Source organism: Eublepharis macularius, chromosome 9 (assembly GCF_028583425.1).
Source record: "Eublepharis macularius isolate TG4126 chromosome 9, MPM_Emac_v1.0, whole genome shotgun sequence".
In the NCBI taxonomy this organism is placed as follows: domain Eukaryota; kingdom Metazoa; phylum Chordata; class Lepidosauria; order Squamata; family Eublepharidae; genus Eublepharis; species Eublepharis macularius.
The window spans coordinates 14,039,730-14,060,728 of record NC_072798.1 but is presented as its reverse complement, the minus strand read 5'-3'; the positions used below and the strand labels follow the sequence as shown (position 1 = coordinate 14,060,728).

Below are 20,999 nucleotides of genomic sequence, written 5' to 3'. Positions count from 1 at the left end.
TCCCTTGATCTGCCGTCACAGATCTGCCGTCTCTGTGTCATGAAAAGATTCACCTATTGATTAGAGATGGGCATGAACCAGGAAAAAAACAAACCATGCGGTTGGTGGTTCATCATGTTTCAGGAACCACAAACTTTCACAAACCTGCCCCGGTTCACGAATTGATTCATTTTGGTTCGTGAACATGTCATTTCTGGGACAGCAAATCACCACTTCCAGGTCAGCAGAAGGTCACTTCCAGGTCAGCAGATCACTTCTGGGTCAGCAGAAGGTCTGCAGGAAGTCCATCCCCTGTTGCCTAGAAAACTGATTGATCAGCGCCAGGCGAACTGAAAAACGAACCAAATGAACTAACCCTGTATAACATGTGTATAACATATAACCCTGTATATACATGTGTAGCAAGATATGGCAATGGTCACTTGTTTAGAAACTCTAAAGGGGAATTAAACAAATTCCTAGAGGTTAGGTCTAGTAAGGACTGTTAGCCATGAAGACTAAAAGGAACCTCCATGTTTTGAGGCAGTGTACCTGTTGAATACCAGTGGCTGGGAGACACCACAAGGGACAGCTGTTGCTTTCCTTCTCTGCTTGTGGGCGTCCCAGAACCATATGGACAAGATGTGCTCTGGTATACCTGTATGTGTGTGTATAAGCCAGTTCCTATCATTTTGTCACACTGTACTGTAACCAACAGATACCATCCAGGATGTAGTTAAATGAGGATTAAACCTGATCCTCATTTCAGATTCTTGATCAATGAGGACTGGGAGCAAGTATCACCTCATCCTCAATGTTGCCCCAGTGTGTACCTCCTGTATGGCATTGGAGAGAGGGGATCCTTCTCTACACAAGTGATCCACCAGTGTGGCCCCCACCACCTCCATGGCAATCACTCTTATCTGTCCAGCTGGGTCCCCAGAACATATATGGACAATATATCTTCACATCCTTGCTGCACTGGATGTATACAAATCCCCTGGGCCAGGTAGGGTCCACCTGGGAGTGTTTCAAGAGCTTCCGAAAGAGCTTGCAGACCCTTTGTCAATCATCTTCCAGGCTTCTTGGAGGACAGGTGAGATGCCAGAAGACTGGAGGAGGGCAAATGTCATCCCAATCTTCAAGAAAGGGGGAAAGGATGGTCCTGGGAACTACAGGCCAGTCAGCCTGACCTATGACCCAAGGAAGACACTGGAACAGATATTAAAGATCTGCAAACGTCTGATAGACAACATAGAGATACGGGGAAGTCAGCATGGATTAATCCCCAACAGGTCTGGCCAGACCAACCTCATCTCCTACGATTGAGTGGAAGGCTTACTGGATCGTGGAAATGCTCTCGATGTAGTTTATCTGGATTTCAGTAAAGCTTTTGACAAAGTGATGATCTGATGGGCAAACCGGTGACTGTGGACTGGACTCTAGGCTAGTTAGATGAGTAGAGAACTGACATCATGTCTGATTAGAGGGAGGTGTCCAGTGAAGTGCCACAAAGCTCAGTCCTGGGCCCAGTGCTTTTCCATATTTTTATAAATGATCTGGACAAGGGCGTGAAGGAATTATCCATTACATTTGCAGATGACAGCAAACTGAGAGGAGTAGCAAACACCCAAGATAAAAAATAGAATTCAATGAGATCTGAATACATTGGGGAAATGGGCAGATTTCAATAAGATGCAACTTAACATGAATAAGCATGCACACTGGATAAGGGATAAACTTCTGGGTAGCAGTGCGTGCGAATGGGGTGGATAGGAAGCTAAGTATGAGCACTCCGTGTGATGCAACTGCGAAAAAGGCGAACACAGTCATGGGGTGTATTAACAAAGGTATAACTTCCAAATCACAGGATGTCATTGCCCCGCTATATACCGTGTTGGTCAGGTGTCACTTGGAGCATTGTGTGCAGTTCTGGAGGCTTCACTTCAAAAAGGATGTGGACAAATTGGAACTGGTGCAGAGGAGAGCAACCAGGATGATCAGGGGCCTTGAGACCGAGACCGACGAGGAAAGACTGAGATACTTGGAATGTTCCATTTGAACAAGAGGAGGTTGAGGGGAGACTTGATCGCTCTTTTTAAGTATTTAAAAAGTTGTCACTTAGAGGTGAGAGGGGAGCTGTTCCTGTTGGCGACAGAACATAGGACTCAAAAGAATGGGTTTAAATTACAGGAGGGACCGTCTGGACATTAGGAAAAACTTCTGCATGTTAAGAGCGATTCAGCAGTGGAATCGGCTACCTAGGGATGTGGTGGGTTCCCCCTCATCAGTCTTCAAGGAGTGGCTGGACAAATACTTGTTGGGGACTCTTTTGGCTGTTCCTGCATTGGGCAGAGGGGTGGACTAGATGGTCTGTAAGGCCCCTTCAAACTCTAGGATTTTATGATTCTATGAATAGAAAACCTCAAATATACATATACTATTTTCATCTGTATATACATTGCTGGTTTTCTGATGGACAGACATCAGTGGAACATCTGGCAGGATCTAAAGTAGCCCTGATTAGAGGTCTTAAGCCGCCCTAAAAACTATAAATCTAGGATCAGCAAGTTACTAGCAGGAGGATATATTTGGAGTACAGGAAAAAGAGAGGAAAGCCATTGTCTGTCAATATCATTTGGTAGACATGGAGCTAGAAAAGGTTTCATCTTTGTTGGGAATCTGGAGGGGTCCGAGATTTTCCATCATTTTTCACATCTGTAACCTAGCAACAAGTCTAGGTAAACAAACCTTGTTGCATTTTTAAAAATAAAAATAAATAAATGCCGCATTTAGGGCAAAGACAGCAACAGCACGCATTCAGTTCACATTTCCTCCTCCTGTAATATTTTGATAACAATGAAATTACCTTAGCACTTATTTACTTTCGAGAGGAAATGGAGCGCAGGTACTAAAGCATTCCTTCTACCTACGTTCCAGCTTGGAATGAAAATTACATTGTTTTGACTGAGTTATTTCGGTCTCCATGTAAACCATCCTCACCTTTTCGGCTTTTCTTACCTCCATTACTTAGCTGAGTTTTGTCATCCGAAGCCAGAGGGGCTTTGAAAAAAAAAAAGCCTTCTTTGTATTCATATAGGAAGTGGGGAACTTGCATGCAAAAATGTGACAGTTTTTTTTAAAAAAATCTTGTTTTCCTAGTGGCTCCTTTCCCAAATGGAAGCACACACTAGTACAATACATTTTGTGAGAGTATGCAGAAATCACTTGAAATCAAGTGCAGGCTTGTGTGTTACCTTGTGGGCTTGGCAAAAGCTCTCTCTGTGTGTATGTGTGTGTGTTGCTTTAGTTTATATTAGCCCTGGGGGCAGAGTTAACACTTGAAATGGGACAAGAGTATTTGCAGTCATCAGAGAACTTTCCAGTCAGCTTCAATAACATCACTCTATTTTTTTTGTATAATTTTTTTTTTTTTTGGCAGCAAAACCTTCAGAAGAACCATCTGTCTCTCTATTAGTGTTTTTGAGTTCTGTTTTGAAGCTTCTTTGCTTGGCAAAGTCACTTTCATCCTTGGAACCCACAATTTTTTTTTAAAGTTCCGTGGCTTTCTGCCGAAGAATACGATGCAAAAATTCCACTCGGCTGTTCATTTTTGTTCTGAAAGGAGAATGGAGTTTCTTTGTCATTTTTAAAAAAAGAACATCAGATTGAGACAGAAATGGGATTATTCTAGGGTGGTTGTCAGGGTCTCACCAAATTGAGGGGGGGGCTCACAATTTTTTTTTCCTGAGAAACATACAGTGCAAACCTAAGCAGAGTTACTCCAGTTTCAGTGGGCTTAGATCAGACTAATTTTGCGTAGGATTGCTCTGGTGACCACCTATTTAGGAAAAAATATTCTGCTGTTCAAGTGGAGGAGAATAAATGTTACTCTTACTCTAATTTGGCTATATGCTTTGATCATGTAGTGAAATCTGATTGTTGAAATGATCTAACCAATCAGGGATCATAGAGCCAGTATGGTAATCCTGGATAGATTAAAGGTAAAGGTAAAGATAGTCCCCAGTGCAAGCACCGAGTCATTACTGACCCATGGGGGGATGTCGCATCCTGATGTTTTCTTGGCAGACTTTTTACGGGGTGGTTTGCCATTGCCTTCCCCAGTCATCTACACTTTACTCCCAGGAAACTGGGTACTTATTTTACCGACCTCGGAAGGATGGAAGGGCTGAGTCAACCTTGAGCCGGCTACCTGAACTTGGCTTCCGCCAGGATCGAACTCAGGTCGTGATCAGAGCTTGGACTGCAGTACTGCAGCTTACCACTCTGCACCTTGGGGCTCTTCCTGGATAGATTGCCATCACATAATCGTGCAAGCTATACGATCCCTGATTTCTTCATTCATCTGATCAGTACAAGGAAGAGCCTGTTGTTGTTGTTTTAATGGCACCAAATAAACTGGTCAAAGAGACAGCCAAGAAGAATGAAATTATGCAATATCTCTCCCTTCTTATTGAACATGTCACCTCACAAAATTTCTGTTCATACTTAGGATAAATGGAGAGCAAGCAGTAAAGTGTTGGATAATTGGATAAGAATAAATAGCAAGAACATATATGAAACACTGACCTGGATAGCCCAAGTGAGCCTAATTTTGTCAGCTCTCAAAAGCTAAGCAGGGTCAGTCTTGGTTAGTAATTGGATGGGAGACCTCCAACAAAGACCAGGGTTGCAGAAGCATGCAATGGCAAACCACCTCTGTTAGTCTCTTGCCATGAAAACTCCACCTGGGGTCGCCATTAGTCAGCTATGACTTGAGGGTACTCTCCACCACCACACATATATGAAACAGTGGAAATCAGTTGTGTTGAGAATTTGGAGCCAATCCTGCTTTCTTCTGCATGGGAAGCAGGGCATGGAATCACTCCACCGGATCACCTGCTGTTCCCCCAGGACCCTGTGTGCAAATCTAGACAGCATTGTTCTGCATGTGTGCCCCCCCCAAGCCCTTGCACACGATGGTCTGTCTGATTCTGTCAAGTGTAGCTTTGTGTGCCGAGATCTAGGGAAGAAGTGGCCACAGGAGCTTAGGGAAGAAGTAGTCACAGGATACTTCGCTGTAAGAGGACTTCTCTTTGGTGTAGTGGTTAAGAGCGGCAGGACTCTAATCTGGAGAGGCAGGTTTGATTCCCCACTCCTCCGCTTGAACCCAGCTGGGTGACCCTGGGTCAGTCACAGCTCTCTCAGAGCTCTCTCAGTCCCACCACCTCACAGTGTGATTGTTGTGGGGATAATAATAACATACTTTGTAAACCGATCTGAGCGGGCATTAAGTTCTCATGGAGGGTGGTATATAAATCAAACATTTTTATTATTATAGTTAATGCTGTAGTCATACGTGTTGCAGCAATTATTGGAAACCTCCAAAACTGGTTTCCAGTTTTTGGAGACGTCAGCAGCTGAGCAGAGGGAGGGAAGACTTCTACTGGCCTCTAATGGAACCATTCTGCTCATAGGACAAGCAGGATCCTGATCTCATTCATCTGAAAGTCTTTTATTTGGCTTTAATGAACTCACAGCTACTTGGTTTTATTTGGATGCCTGAGACCCCAGGTTGTGGACTCCTTTGGCTCAGCAGGTTTCTAGTCCTCAGGGGGGGGGGAAGCATCTTATGACTGCAATAATTCATAAAGGCTCATAATCTAACTAACAAGCATGTGTAGCTTTTTAAAAAGTTTTTAAAGTAAACATATTGGCTTTTTTTTTTTTGGTCTGCAAAGAGGGCTGCTTAATTTTCCTGTATAGGTTAATGAGATGTTAGTTTTATAGTTGTGATTCTTATTTGCTTTCTATTTTGTCAGATGTGTGTGCATATGAAAATGTGAAACATTGATCTGATTTGATTTATTCAGCTTTTATCCCGCCCTCCCTGCAAGCAGGCTCGGGGCGGGTTACAACTGCATAAATACAACTTTATAAATGATAAGAGTTGTGGTTGTTATGCACTGTGTTTAAGGTGGAATATATCTCTATCTGGGGATGGTTCTGTACAGTCTCTGAGTCCACGTAATCGTTTTGGTGGTGGAATATTCTCACGTAAAGTCGATTTTTGAGGGCAATTGAGATCAGTTTTCATGAGTGGCTTCTTAGCAAAGAAGCAACTCTGATTAATCATCCTACCTGATCTGACATACATACTCATAAAAAAGAGAGCCCCGTGGTGCAGAGTGGTAAGCTGCAGTACTGGAGCCCAAGCTCTGTTCACAACCTGGGTTCCATCATGGCAGAAGCCGGGTTTAAGTAGCCGGCTCAAAGTTGACTCAGCCTTCCATTTTTCCGAGGTCAGTAAAATAAATACCCAGTTTTCTGGGGGTAAAGTGTAGGTGACTGGGGAAGGCAATGGCAAACCACCCCGTAACAAAAAGTCTGCCAAGAAAACGTTGTGATGTGACGTCCCCCCATGGGTCAGTAATGACTCAGAGCTTCCACAGGGGACTACCTTTACCTTTACCTTTTACTCATAAAAAATGACTGTCCAGTGGGGCTACTTAAAGAGTCAGGGAATATCACAGCTTCTTGATGGAGAGAAGTAGAAAAAAAGAGAATCGTGATACTGTTTCTTGGGCTTGGACAACTTGTGACACACCAAGCTACATGCGGTCGGATCCATCTTTGACCACCTCCCTTTTGCGGTTCCCAGCAAGTGCGGGGGGGGGGGGAGAGATTCTTAAGCCCTTGTGGGCTACCTTGTGAGGCTAGCCAGCTGTGTTTGGCTTGGTGGTTTGCAAATTGTTCTGGATACGATCGTGGAAAATCGCATTCCAGCGCATTTCTGCATTCCTTTCCATACATGGATAATAATGTGAGTACAGAACTCCCCTTTACAATGAAATAAAGCCTGACTGTGCATGCTGAAGCTCCATGTATGTATTGGTACATGTAATGGGTTAAGTTGATGGAACAGCAGCCTGGAAATAGTTGCACTCTGATCTTTGCATCCACAGATTACCAGCACGCCGTTAAGGAGAAGCCATGATTTCTGGTTTGATTTTCCTTCTCCTGTTCAGCAGGTCCAAGGTCAGCTCCCGCCATTAATGATCCCAGTGTTCCCTCCAGACCAGCGAACTCTAGCCGCAGCTGCCCAGCAAGGATTCCTACTTCCTCCTGGCTTCAGCTACAAAGCGGGCTGTAGTAAGTCTCTTTGCCTTTTGTTTTCCCAGCTTAGATGGGAACGGAGGGGCCAGTGTTTCAGACTGAATTGGCAAGAGTTGATGTAGGCTGATTCTGCACACGTTGGGTAATGCACTTTCAATGCACTTTATCAATCGTTTGAGGTGGATTTTTCATTCTGCACACGAAAAAAATCCGTTCCAAATGATCTATAAAGAGGATTGGAAGTGCATTATCCAACGTGTGCGGAACCAGCCATTGATCTGAGAGCCAAATGGAGGTAAGAAATAGCTGGTTCAATGTTGTTTCAAAAACCAGTGCGGAAAAGAAAATGAATATAAATTTCATCTTAGCTATCAGCTCCCATAGAATCCTGAACACATATAGAAATGAAAGTGCGGAGGGGGGAAATTGGATGTTGCCGCTACCCCCGTTCATCTCCATGCATTCACAGGTTGCAAAGGATACACCGTACACAGGGGCAAGCTCTGCATAATGTATACTCTGATTTGCACACAATCATGCACTTCGAGCCTGCTCAAGTTGGATGAATTGATTTATTTTATTTATTTATTGCATTTCTAGACTGCCTTCCCCATCAGATGGGCTCAGGGTGGTGTGACAACATACAATTAATAACATACAGTTTAAAAACAATAAAAACATTATAAATAAACATTAAAACACTATTCCATATACAATAAAAAATTCTCAATTGGCGGATATGAATATAAAAATACAGCATTTTAGGCACAGGGCTCGGCTCTTACATCAAGCCCTGCGTCACACTAATGAGCTCCTGCATGGGTGGTGGATGGTCTTCAGTGGTATGGCCGGTGAGAGGACAGCCTAGCCCCCACCAAATGCCTGGCAGAACATCTCCGCCTTGCAGGCTCGGCAGAAAGATAACAAATCCCGCCGGTTTTCTCAGACAGACAGTTCCACCAGGTCGGAGCCAGGACCAAAAAGCCCCTGGCTCTTGTAGAGGCTGGACGGACCTCCCTGGAGCCAGGGACCATCAGCATAGAACAAATGGACTCTTGAGTGGATGCAGCTATGGGGCACAGTCAGGGGTTTTTTTCTGGGAAAAGAGGTGGTGGAACTCAAGACCGCACAATGACGTCACTTTGGGTCAGCTGGAACAAGGGGGGAGTTTTTTAAAGTTTAAATTACCCTTGGCGAAAATGGTCACATGGCTGGTGGCCCCGCCTCCTTATCTCCAGACAGAGGGGAGTTTAGATTACCCTCTGTGCCTCTCAGCTCTGTCTGGAGATCAGGGGGCGGGACCACCTGCCATGTGATCATTTTTAAGAGGTGCCAGAACTCCGTTCCATCAGGTGCCCGCTGAAAAAAAGCCCTGGGCCGATTCCAGATGGGCACAAATAGAGCGAGTGCTTTCGCTTTTTCAGCGACCTCACTCATAAAAACCCGCAATTTCCCGTCCCGGCTTACCTGCGGTCCATGGCGCTCAGTTGTACTCTATAAGCGGATGGTGTGAACGCGGTATTGTGGGTTTGCACACTTCTGGACGCTTCGTCACCGCGGAGAGGCCCTCCCCTTTCCCTCCTTCCGTTGCCGGCCAGGCGGCAACAATATTCCCTTAATTTTTTTAAAAAAAAATGGGCACCATTTGCGCAGTCGCACGTTTGCACACATTGAACTGCGCAAATGCGCACAAATGCACAAACGCACAAAATCGCACAAAAGTCAACGCTGCATATTCGCATACCTGCGTGTTTGCGCATTTGCGCAAAACACATAAAAAATTAAAAAAAAAAAACGAAATGCGAACCAATGAATGCCCCCGACATCAACTGTGACGGGGAGGAAACAACCAATCCCGGGTACCTCAGTTGGCCGTGAGAACATCCGGCACAGCACGCTGCGAGACAAAGCGGATGGAGACGAAAGCGATTATTTCCGCAGAAAAAACGCAATTTCTGGCCGTCTGGAATCGGCCCTGGGCACAGTTCTGATTAACTCCTCTTACAATTCAGTTCTACACACAATAAAATATCTGCATGGAACTTAGATGGCCTTCAGCAAGGGGTTGATTTCAGAGTCCTTCAATACTGTTTATTGATTTACTCCATTTATACCCAGCCTATCTCCCCAATGGGAACCCAAAGCAGCTGACATCATTCTCCTCACCTCCATTTTACCCTCACAACAACCCTGTGAGGTAGGTTTGGTTGAGAGTAGGTGACTGGCCCAAGGTTATCCAGCAAGTGTCCACGGCACAGTAGGGATTTGAACCGGGTCTCCCAGATCCTCGTCTGACATTCTAACCCCTATGCCACACCAGCTGTCAATATGTGTATCATGTTTTTTTAACACTTGGAATCAACTTTATAAATCATAAGAGTTGCTGTTGTTGTGCACCGTGTTTAAGAGCTGAGAATGCAAAGTATTTTTCTGGAGCAGTAGGAAAGAGCAAGAGTCCGGCAGCACCCATAAGAGTAACGAAATTTGTGGCAGGGTAGGAGTTTTCGTGAGTCACAGCTCACTTCTTTATTTTATTTTTATTTTTTTTAGCCTGAAGAGAATATTTTAAATTTATTTTTTTTAAACCAAACAAACAAACAAAAACAATGTACAGAAGTAAAATAGAACAACAACAAAGTCTTAGTGAACTATATACAATAAATGTCATGCCAATATAGTTAAAACAAAGACAACTAGCATTTTTTTTTCAATTATTTGATAGTCGTTGCTTCAAATCTGAGTAACAAAAAGTAAATGCTTAGGTGGAGAGTGATTTGTATTGGAAATGAATTCAATGAATGGTAACCATTTTGCAATAAAATCAGTTTCTTTCAAATAGTGTTCATTCTGGTATAATTCGTCATGTATTTTTTCTTGTATATAGTGGTCCCATATTTTTTCTAACCATTTTTCTGCTGTGGGAACTGTCTTTGATTTCCAATGTAAAGCTAGCAAGTTCTTAGCTACAACCAAAAGGTTGCTAATTAGGTCTTTTCTTATTTGTGGAATTTCAAAAGCTCACTTCTTTAGATACCGTATCTGGACTCCTGCTCTTTCCTACTGCTTCAAACAGACTAACACGGCTACCCATCTTGAGCTATTTTTCTGGAAGTTAGACAACCCGAACTGTAAAAGACAAACCTGCTGAGTCCAGTGGCCTGTTTGGTTACAAAATATGGGCATTTTCCTCCCTGTCTTCAGTGGCTGCGATTGTTCCTCAGTTGGAAAGGGTGCCCATGTGCACATTCATTTTTGCATGCAGATCTTCATCCCTCATCTTAATGGAGGAAGAAGTAAGAGCAGGAAAGAGGCATGCATACAGATTTCCGGATCAATGCAAAGTCCTACAAATATAATTTAAACCTAGTAAGTTTATCAGCTTCCATACCGGGGTTGTCGGAGCCTGGGGTGGGTAAGTCCTCCAGGTTGGCCCCTAAGGCAGCAAGATGACCTTTTGGCCGGTCTCTGAATGAAGTGAGGGGCGGGGGGTTACAGCACCCTTGTACCTTCTATCTCCCCTGGCTGTGGGCTACCACTTTATGCAGCTCTCCCTCTCTCTGGCTTCATGGGTGCCTCTCCTCAGCTGACTTCCTCCCTGACCTGCCTGGGCTCTCTCCCTTTATAGAGGCTTCCCTGGGTCTGGCCCACCCCACTCCCAGGCTTCGACCCATGCCTGCCCCCGCCCAAGTCTTGGCAGGTACCTGAGCCAATGCCAGGCTCAGCTATGGGATCCTCCCGGCCACCTGCCCATTCCTCCTCCAATGGGCCGAGCTCCACAGGGTGAGACTGGTGGACTGCAGCAGGATGCCGAGTCCACCGCACCTCTTCCCCACCATGCTCCCTGGTGCGGCAGGGGCCACCACCGCTGCCAGGAGCGCCCTGAGCCTTGCTGACGCTCCTGCAGGGGTCTCACCTGCTGATGCCGTGCCTGCTCCGTTGCAGCCCTTTCCCGACCCAGCGGGCACAGGTTGTTGGTGCACCAGGCCGTCTGAGGCATCCAGGGCTGCCCTGCAGCTGGAAGCATGTTCCTCTGTCTCTGTCTCCGCAGCCCCCGTGGCCGCTGGCGCCATCTTCTTGGAGCTTTTCCCAACTGCAGCCTGGGCAGTCCCATGGTTGGCAGCTTGTTCTCTGGCCTGCACCACCGCTGCCACCCACTCTTGTTGCCCAGGGCTTCCCCCAGTGTCAATGACCTCCTGGCTCTTGCCTTCTGCTGGGGGGGGGGGCATTGCTGGCTCTGGCCCCTGCTCAGTGGGGCTGCCCAGTGCCACTGCTGCTCCCAACTGTCCGGGAAGCCGTCGAGAAGGTAAATCCAGGGGGAGGGCGCTGCCACTGTCACCAACCTCCAGACAAAGTTGCTGAAATCATGCCAATGCAGAGTGTTGAGTGCCACTGAAATCATGAGTAAAGGAATTTCACAAATACTGGATAATTATCTGTACAGAGCTCTTCTAAAAATGGGACTGCATTATTAACCAAAAGTTGCAGATGAGGAGCTGAAGCAAGCTTTGAACCAGAGACATCCTGGTTATGCAATTTATGCTATGCTTGGCCTATATTCTCAGCCATCAACACTTGCCATTCTAAATAGCAATTAGATTAGGAATCAATTGCAAGATACTGCTGGATGTTTCCATTTCATATCCCACCTTTCTCTCAAATGGAGACCCAAATCAGCTTTCATGATTTTCCTGTCCTTCATTGTATCCTCACATCAATCCTGTGAGGTAGGTGAGGCTGGGAGTGTGTAATTAGCCCATGGACGCTCAGTGAGTTTTCATGGCAGAGTTGGGATTGGAACTTGGGTCTCCCAGATCCTAGTCTGACACTAACCGCTGTACCACACTGGCACTTGTTGATGAGGCCAAGCTATAATGCACAGTGTACCCCTCCTTTGGCAACTCTGTTGCTCATTTAAGCATCAGGCCAGACATGTCGAGAGGCCTGCCACTCCCCTTCCTTGGGACATCAACTGTTCCATTCCTCTCCGAGCACTGCGCGTGGAGATGATTATGGGGTCGGCAGCAACCACATGGAGCCTTGGGGAGAAGTAGGTCTCTGGATGTCCCAGCAGGAGGAGCAGAAATCTGCATACACCAGCCATAGTGGGTCTTGTCTGGGACACTGCTGTGTTTCCACCCAAAAGTGTCTTGTGCATGGTTGCTGCAAGCAAATTCTCTTCAGCTTCATCATAACACAAAAGGATGGGGAAGGGAGGATTGCCAATTCCAGGCTGAAAAATTCTGGGACATTTGGGGTGGCAGGGTTTGGGGAGGGAAGCAGGGTTCCCGGATCAGCCCTGGCAACTGGTGGGGGGAGATGGCAGGCACTGGGGGAGATTTACCCTTGTGTATGCATGTTTGCTGGAGGTGTGATGACGTCACTTCGGATAGTGATGTTATCATACTGCTGCCACACTGTAGCTGCTCCGGTATTTGGACAAAAACTCTATGGTTTTTGCCCAAATACTAGAGCTTCACCCAGTAACATGATGATATCACTTTTGGGCATACATGTCATATTGTTGGTGACATCATGACATTTCCTGGAAGGGCCACGTGGTGGCCAGTAAGTCCCACCATTTCTTCTCTGGCCAGCTGAGTGGCTGTGGGGTGGTGGTCTGGGGTGGGGTACTGGCAATGCTAGAGGAGAGGGACCTTAGCAGGGTACAATGCCATAAAGTCCACCATTCAAAGCTGCCATTTCCTCCAGGGGAACTGATCTCATTGGTCTGAAGATCAGTTGTAATTCAGGGAGGTCTCCATGCCCCACCTGGAGGTTGGCAACCCTGAGGGAAGGAGATATGCCTGTGTTTTGTTGTATTTTTTCATGCCCAGAAACATAATCTGAAAATGTTCTATTAAGGGTGTTTGAAGGCATAAACCCCCAAACAAATGGATTAGCTCCCTTTGAAATGGCATGCCTCGCTCGTTGCCTGAAGCAGACGTTGTTTGAAATGCCTCTCCCTTTTTTCCCTCCCCCTCTCCTAAAATCTTAACACTGTTACAGGGAAATAAGTCCCCCTCCCTCAAAAACAGGCTGTTCCTTATTTAATGAAGAGGCTTAATTTGCCCTTTTTTGCAAGTCACTTCCAAACAACATGCAAGTCCCATTAATCTCAATGGGAGTTCTGTGCAGAGATCAAGGGCAGCACATGCCACTCAATTTATGGGCTAAGAGAAAGCAGGGGAATCTTTATTACAGTTTAAGGTTGAAAACTGTAACAGATTAATCCTTGAAGACTTCACTTTCAAAGGGTTCCCCCTGTCTCTGCATGTGTATGTGTATGCGTGTGCGTCGGACAATTTTATTTAAACTTTATATAGAACCTTGTGTGTTCCTGTCACTGAAGGTTATTGGAAAATGTGGGTAGGGGTGGGAAGGAATCTTGAAATGTCTTCATTTCAACAAATAGATTTATCTTCATCCTGGATTTTATAAAACTTGTTTCATTCATTTCCGCTTATCTAACTCTTCTGACATCAGTTTCCTATCTTGCTATCTGAGGCCCTCTTGTTCTGTCTGTGGTTCTTCTGTTCGGCTTTATTATGTTCGCATCACTGTATCATTGACTCACTCATGAATTCGGTAATTGTTTTTGTGTGTGCGCGCGAAAGTGCTTCGTTCTCCAAAGGAGACATTGAATTCATTTCCAAGGCAAAACGGAGTAAGCTGGCGATAAGTCTATTCCAATGTGCTAATCTTCAAGGTTGAATATTTTCTTTTTGAACTCCATAAACGTCTTATAGAGAGAATCATAGGGTGCATCCGTTTGGTAAACAGGAAATGTGCAAAGATTACCTGGGGGTGGGGTACATATAGGGATAATACAAACTAGAGTTCCACTTTCCAGTTTGGATTTGAGGATAAAAACTACCATTTTCAATGGGTTAGTAATTTTTCCTCAAACAAATGAACAAAGTGTGAATATTCTACATTGGGCTGTTCTTTCCTTTGGCTGTTGCTGCATCAGTAATTTTTACCCCTCTTGACTTCCTTTTCTTCCTCCTTAACCACATGAGTGAGCTCAGCCAATCAGAGATTGCACAGTGAACAGAATGGTGCTGGCAGTGGCCATCATATCTGGCTACATGATAATGTCTTTGAGAGCAAGCGAAGGCAATGGCAAGTGAGGGCAATGGTATTCATTAAGTGAGTGTCTTTTCAAGGAATGCCTGAAAAGGAGTGCAGTTTTTCATCATTGCCAAAAAGACTACTGCTGATTCAGCCCAAAAAGGAAAATGTGATTTGGGGCTGTATCAACAGAAGTATAGTGTTCAGCTCACATGAAGTGATGGTGTTACTTAACTCTGCTCCGTTTAGACCTCACCTAGAGTATCGTGTTCAGTTTTGGGCACCGCAATTTAAGAAGGATACAGACAAGAGGGAACATGTCCAGAGGAGGGCAATGAAGATGATGAGGGGTCTGGAGATCAAGTCCTATGAGGAAAGGTTGATGGAGCTCAGAATGTTTAGCCTGGAGAGGAGACAACTGAGAGATGACGTGAATACCATCTTCAAGTACTTGAAGGACTGTCATATAAAAGATGCTGCAGAGTTGTTTTCTGTTGCCCCAAAAGGTTGGACCAAAACAAACAGGTTGAAATTAAGTCAAAAGAGTTTTCAGCTAAACATTAGGAAGAACTTCCTGACAGAGCGGTCCCTCAGTGGAACAGACTTCCTTGGGAGATGGTGGACTCTCCTTCTTTGGAGGTTTGTAAGCAGAGGCTAGATGGCCATCTGACAGCAATGCTGATTCTGTGAACCTGGGCAGATCTTGAGAGGGGAGGGCAGGAAGGGTTACATCAGTGCTTAGTTCTTGAGGCCTGTTCTCACATGCCCAGGGTAATGCCGCTCGTCACTTTGGGGTCAGGAAGCAATTTTCCCCAAGCCAGTTTGGCTAGTGATCCTGATGGTGGTTTGCCATCTTCTGGGCATGGAGCAGGGGTCACTGTGGGTATGGGGAGGGGAGGTAGCTGTAAATTCCCTGCATTGTGCAGGGGATTGGACTAGATAACTCCAAAGGTCCCTTCCAACCCTGTGATTCTATACGGCTTGAGACAATGAGATGTTTTATAAAGGGTACTCGCATTGCTTACAGACAGCAAAGACAGACTGCTGTTTACCTAGCCGTGACTTTCTATGACAAAGCAATCATTCATATTGACTCCCAAGTCCTGGTAGGTTTTTACCACACTTTCCTACTTGGCCCCAAATCTGAGGGAACCGGTGGCATGGTAAAATTTGCTAGCCCATCAACTGTTCCACTGGTGGCACGCACACCATGAATGGAGGCCTGTGTTCATCCACAGCCAAAGAAGTTGGGGTCAATTTGTCCTGAAGACTGCTGCGTAGCTTACTGTGGCTTATTTTTATAGGTGGTATGCAAGTGACCACACTGAACAGCTCTTCTTTTCCTTATCCTACTGCAGAATGGGGAAACTCTGGTTTTCTTCAACCTTGTACAGTAACTGCATCTCCATTGTGAAGATTTGTGATGGTGTATCCATTCCTTTCCTTCCTCAAACAAGGAACCCAGTGATTCACATCACACAACATGTAACTTAAAGGCATGTTGAATATCACTGCAGCTATATGTTCGCAGGCATGAGAAAAGGTCAAGAATAAATCCCATTAAACACATCGGGCAGACTCAGTTAATCACGTGTTTAACACAGTGTGTCACTGTGTGCTCATATGGGTTTTGTTTTTCAACTGTAAGTTGCTTTTCAGTGTCAGGGCAGCTGTGGATCACAAAACATCGCTAGGCTTCGCATGATGTCACCTATTTTTCTCACCTCAGACATGAGAAATCAGCTAGGTTTTCTAGTGTTATTGAGAGTGGCACATAGGGGAATACAACCATTTGGGGGAAACTGTCCCAGACATGGGGCAATCAGAAGGAGCTTCAGATTTTTGTTGCACGTATGGAGCTCCCTCCCAGGGCTTTTTTGCTGGGAAAAGAGGTGGTGGAACTCAGGACTGCACAATGACGTCACTTTGGGTCAGCTGGAACAAGGGGGGAGTTTTTTAAAGTTTAAATCTCCCTCGGCGAAAATGGTCACATGACCAGTGGCCCCGCCCCCTGATCTCTGGACAGAGGGGAGTTTAGATCGCCCTCACGGCATGGAGGGCAATCTAAACTCCCCTCTGTCTGGAGATCAGGGGGCGGGGCCACCGGCCATGTGACCATTTTCAAGAGGTGCTGGAACTCTGTTCCACCGCATTCCCGCTGAAAAAAAGCCCTGCTCATTCCACATCTTTGTGAATCCAGGCCTTGGTGTTTTATTTAGTAACAAGGGCTGGGATCCAAGAGTTATTTAGGTTTATGTTGTGTGTGTGCGTGTGTGTGTGCATGCGCGTGAGTGAAAGAGAGAGAGAAACGGTACCAGTGGAATTTTTTACTTTTCTTTTAGCAGAAACGGAATAAAAAAAATGTCCCTCCTTTTCAAAAGCAGTTTGACAGGATGTGGGCTGCTGTTTTGATTCTTTTAAAAAGCCTTTTGTCAAAAAGGATATACATTTCTGTATCAAGAAAGAGTTAAAAAGCATATAAGGTTGAGGCAGTAGACATTACATATTTAGACTTCCAAACAACAACAACAGAATCAGACCAGAACCAATGGATTGAAATTAAATTAAAAGCATTTTTCGCTAAACGTTAGGAAGAACTTCCTGACAGAGCGGTCCCTCAGTGGAACAGGTTTCCTCGGGAGGTGGTGAGCTCTCCTTCTTTGGAGGTTTTCAAGCAGAGGCTAGATGGCCATCTGACAGCAATGCTGATTCTGTGAACCAAGGCAGATCATGAGGGGGAGGGCAGGAAGGGTTATATCAGTGCTTAGTTCTTGTGGCCCCTTCTTACATGCCCAGAGTAATCCCGATCGCCATTTTGGGGTGAGGAAGCAATTTTCCCCACGCCAGTTTGACAAGCGATCCTGATGGTGTTTTGCCATCTTCTGGGCATGAAACAGGGGTCACTGGGAGTGTGTGTGGGGGGGGAAGGTAGTTGTGAATTTCCTGCATTGTGCAAGGGGTTGGACTAGATGACCCGGGAGGTCCCTTCCAACCCTATGATTCTATGATTCTAACATTGTGCTTATAAACCACTCATCTTGACAGATTAGTGCAGAGTGGTGAACAAAGTGTTATTATTATCCCCACAATACAGCTGAGGAGCTGGGGCTGAGAGGAGCGGCTTACCCAAGGCCACTTACGGAGGTTATGGCAGTAGTGGGAGTTGAACTAGCAGAGTGCTGATTCGCAACCCAGCCACTTAACCTCTGTGCTATAGCAGCTCTCAATCATGAGATAAGAGGATGGGTCCTGTGGTGGATTCATAACTTGTTAAATAACAGGGAGCTGAAGGGAGAAGTACACTGTCAGTTCTTGCAATGAAGGACCCTCTGGAAATATGCACTGGGATTGGTGCTATTTGATTTGGTAATAAATGACCTGGAATGGAGGGGGTGAGCAGTAAAAATAACAAGTTTGTAGATGATACCAAATTTTTCAGGATAGTAGATAACCACAGTATTGGGTGAGTGGGCAACAATATGGCAAATGAGGTTCATTGCAAATAAAGGTAAAGTGATGTCCATTGGGCAAAAAAAAAAATCCCTGTTCTTCATCTGATAGGTAGTTACTGGTAGTAATTAACCAGGCATGAGCTCTTGAGGTTGTATAGGACAGCTTAATGAAAATGTCAACAAATGTGGTGGTAGTAAAAAAGGTCAGATTCCATGATAGGGATGGTTAGGAAGAGACTGGAAATGAAACAGCCAGGATTGGACTTCCCTAGAATTTATCTGTGATATAGCTATGTTTGGGGGACAGTTTCCCCACCTCAAGAAGCATATTGGAGCTCTGAAAAAAGGACAACCAAAATGATTAAGGGGTGGGAACACCTTCCCTACCAGAAAATATAAAGAGTTTGGGGTAGCACTGCCAGGCCTCCTGCTATGACTGTAGAAGTGAAAAGAGACCACATCATGTAAACATGATGTCACTTCTGGGAAGAACCTGGAAATGATATCAGGTAGCTCTAGGAATTGCCAGAAACATTATGGTTTTTCAGCCACATCCCGTTTAGGAATAGGGGAAACACAAAATAGGTAAATTGTGTAGTTGTTACACATTCACTCATTGTGGATGGCAACATTTAAAAATTACCCAAAAGAAGCCAAACACTCTTATTGATGAAAGATCTAATTACTCTTTAAACTTGGCAGAAATAGGTCCGGGAGTGGACAAGCCAATGGTAATAAAATTAAAATATGCTGAATTTAGCATTCATCGGTTTTCTGAACAATATCGCCTCCGTCCAATAAAAGAAAATATGAAACTCTCAGTTAATTGGTTTCTCATGCAGGACAATAAAATTAATGTTTAGGATTTAAATATCATAAACTACCCCAGGCACATTTGCTGATCTATCTCTGTTTTTTAGTTCATCACATGTTTCATTGTTTAATGGGATATCATGTGGGCTGTGTTATAATGCTTCTTGCATACAAGGACCAGAGCTGTGGCTTCGCCTTCTAAGAAGTTTCTAGCTCATTTCTGGTTTAAACATAATCAGCTGACGGCCAGGCCATTAACAGTTGCCAAACCCAAGTAGGACAGGAAAATAAAATAAAACCGTACTTGCTGAAAATATCAAAGCTGATTGGAGCCGTGGTCCGCCTGGGCAGAGAGAGTTATCCGGATGCAGTCATAAGTGCACAAGTGTTTGTACTATGGAGTCTGAGAAGGTAAGTCTGAGGAAGAAGGGAGCTGAGGACCAGGGTACACATGAGAAGAAAAGGATTCAGGGTGGCGAGAAACAAGACAGACTGTGGGGATGTGCAGTGTGGTGGTTAGAGTGTTAAACTATTATCTGGGGAACCCAAATTCATATCCCATTCTGCTATGGAAGCTTACTGGGTGACTTTGGGCCAGTCACATGCTCCCATTATACTACTGTTCTAATCCATTTATGAAACTGCCCTCTTGGACGTTTATGTTTTACACATCCTCTCAAATGATAGAAGTGTGGGAGCCTTTCTCATCTCAAGAAGGCTGTTCCACTGGCTGGGAGTAAAAAATTACTGATCTTTACCCATTTGTAAGGTGGCACCCTCAGAAGACTTTTCTCAGATGAGGAAAGCTCATGTGGCAGGCTATAGTAGAAGATGTCCTCACTCACAACTTAATCACTAGAGCTGCAACTTTTGGTTGGTTCAATAATAGTAGTAGTAGTAGTAGTAGTAGTAGTAGTAGTAGTAGTAGTAGTAGTAGTAGTAATAATAATAAGCAAAACCAATAACAATAATAACAACAGCAACAACATTCAATTTATATACCGCCCTTCAGGACAACTTAATGCCCACTCAGAGCGGTTTACAAAGTATGTTATTATTATCCCCACGACAAAACATTCTGTGAGGTGGGTGGGGCTGAGAACCAAGTAAAGCTTTAGTTGACTAATCACTTTAACCAGCAAGGGTCAGCTGTAAGAAGAAGCAGCCTGAATAGCCCTAACTACTTAAATCTTGTCAAACATTGGAAAGCTAAGCAGGGTCAGATGCAGTTAGAGCTTGGATGGTGTACCACCAAGGAAGAACAGGGTTGCTAAGCAGAAGAAAGCAATGGCAAAACACCTCTGAACATCTCTTGCCTGGAAAACCCCTTGAAGGGTCGCCTTAAGTCGGTTATGACTTAATGGCACGCAATCATTATTGAATTAGGGGGCACACAAGGTGTTAAATCTCTGGGACTGGATCTCTTAATGTGCAATTTAATGACAAAATGTGGTCATAGAGGGCTCTGGATGAGGAGGAGCTTAGTTGGACTGTTATGGCATTGCAACAGTTTGTTTCTCTTTAAACTATTAGAACTGGTAAAGAAAAAAGACAGGTGCTCATCCTGTGCCTGCCATTTTCCCCTACGATGGCTGAAAGCAACTCAGTCAGGCAATTTCCAACAGGGAAATGTTTTGGAGAGAAAATATGAAATATAATTTGCGCTGGGGCAACAACCATGACTTGGGCTGCCAGGAGACATCCCAGCAACAGCCCCCAACCCCACCCACACACACACCACTCAGTAGGGTGATGGAGGGGAATAACCCAAAATCACTAATGTCATTTCCAGTGTGAACCTGGAAGTGATGTTATACCATTGGCATGATGCTCTAGCATTCAGCAGAAACTGTGAATGCTAGAGTGGTGGTGTGATGTCATGTCCAGGTTTGCCCTAGGAATGATGCAATACCATTGGTGTGACGGTGCCCCTCCCAGCTTATACTGGGTGCCAGCCATTGGCAATCCTAGGCCACCTGTAGCCATTTTTCCAACCTAAACTACATGGTGGGAAATCCAGTTTCAGATCCTGAACATTATATGTCACTTGGCCCATCGTTAATGGTACACTTCTTCTATTTAGAGGCCATTTTAGTTCTGGTGAGTTACCAAATGAGGAATTATAGATTACCTTCTAAAAGTAGCGGCTTTTTAAAGATTAAAATGTGAGATTCAAGTCCAGTAATGCCGTAAAGACCAAGATTTTCAGGGTATAAGCTTCCAGGAGTCAAAGCTCCCTTCTTCAGATACCTGAAGGGAATTTTGACTCTCAACAACCTATACCCTGAAAATCTTGTTGGGCTTTAAGGTGTCCGTGGACTTGAATCTTCGCTGTTCTACTGCAGACCAACATGGCTGCCCATCTGAAACTTTTCTCTTCTGTTTCTCCATTATTCATTTTTAGTGATTTGCAGCTGGGTAATGTGTACATTTATTTAAATTTCATCCATTTATTAGTTGGTTAAAAAGCAAATGCATAGTCTTTTTTTTAATCAATCAGCCGCACTGATATCTAACAACACACTGGGGTAGCAACAACAGCTGATTAAGCTGTAGGGCTCTTCCCCT

At 44.7% G+C, this 20,999-nt stretch overlaps 1 protein-coding gene across 2 annotated transcripts in view; it reads left to right on the top strand.

The window, feature by feature from the left end:
• The window catches only part of SOX5 (SRY-box transcription factor 5), a 609,684-nt gene that overhangs the window by 414,447 nt on the left and 174,238 nt on the right, over window positions 1-20,999 (top strand). For both annotated transcript variants that reach the window (XM_054988760.1, XM_054988759.1), the window contains exon 7: window positions 7,011-7,131. In XM_054988760.1, coding sequence (XP_054844735.1) covers window positions 7,011-7,131 — 121 coding nt within the window. The remainder of the gene's footprint in view (window positions 1-7,010; window positions 7,132-20,999) is intronic.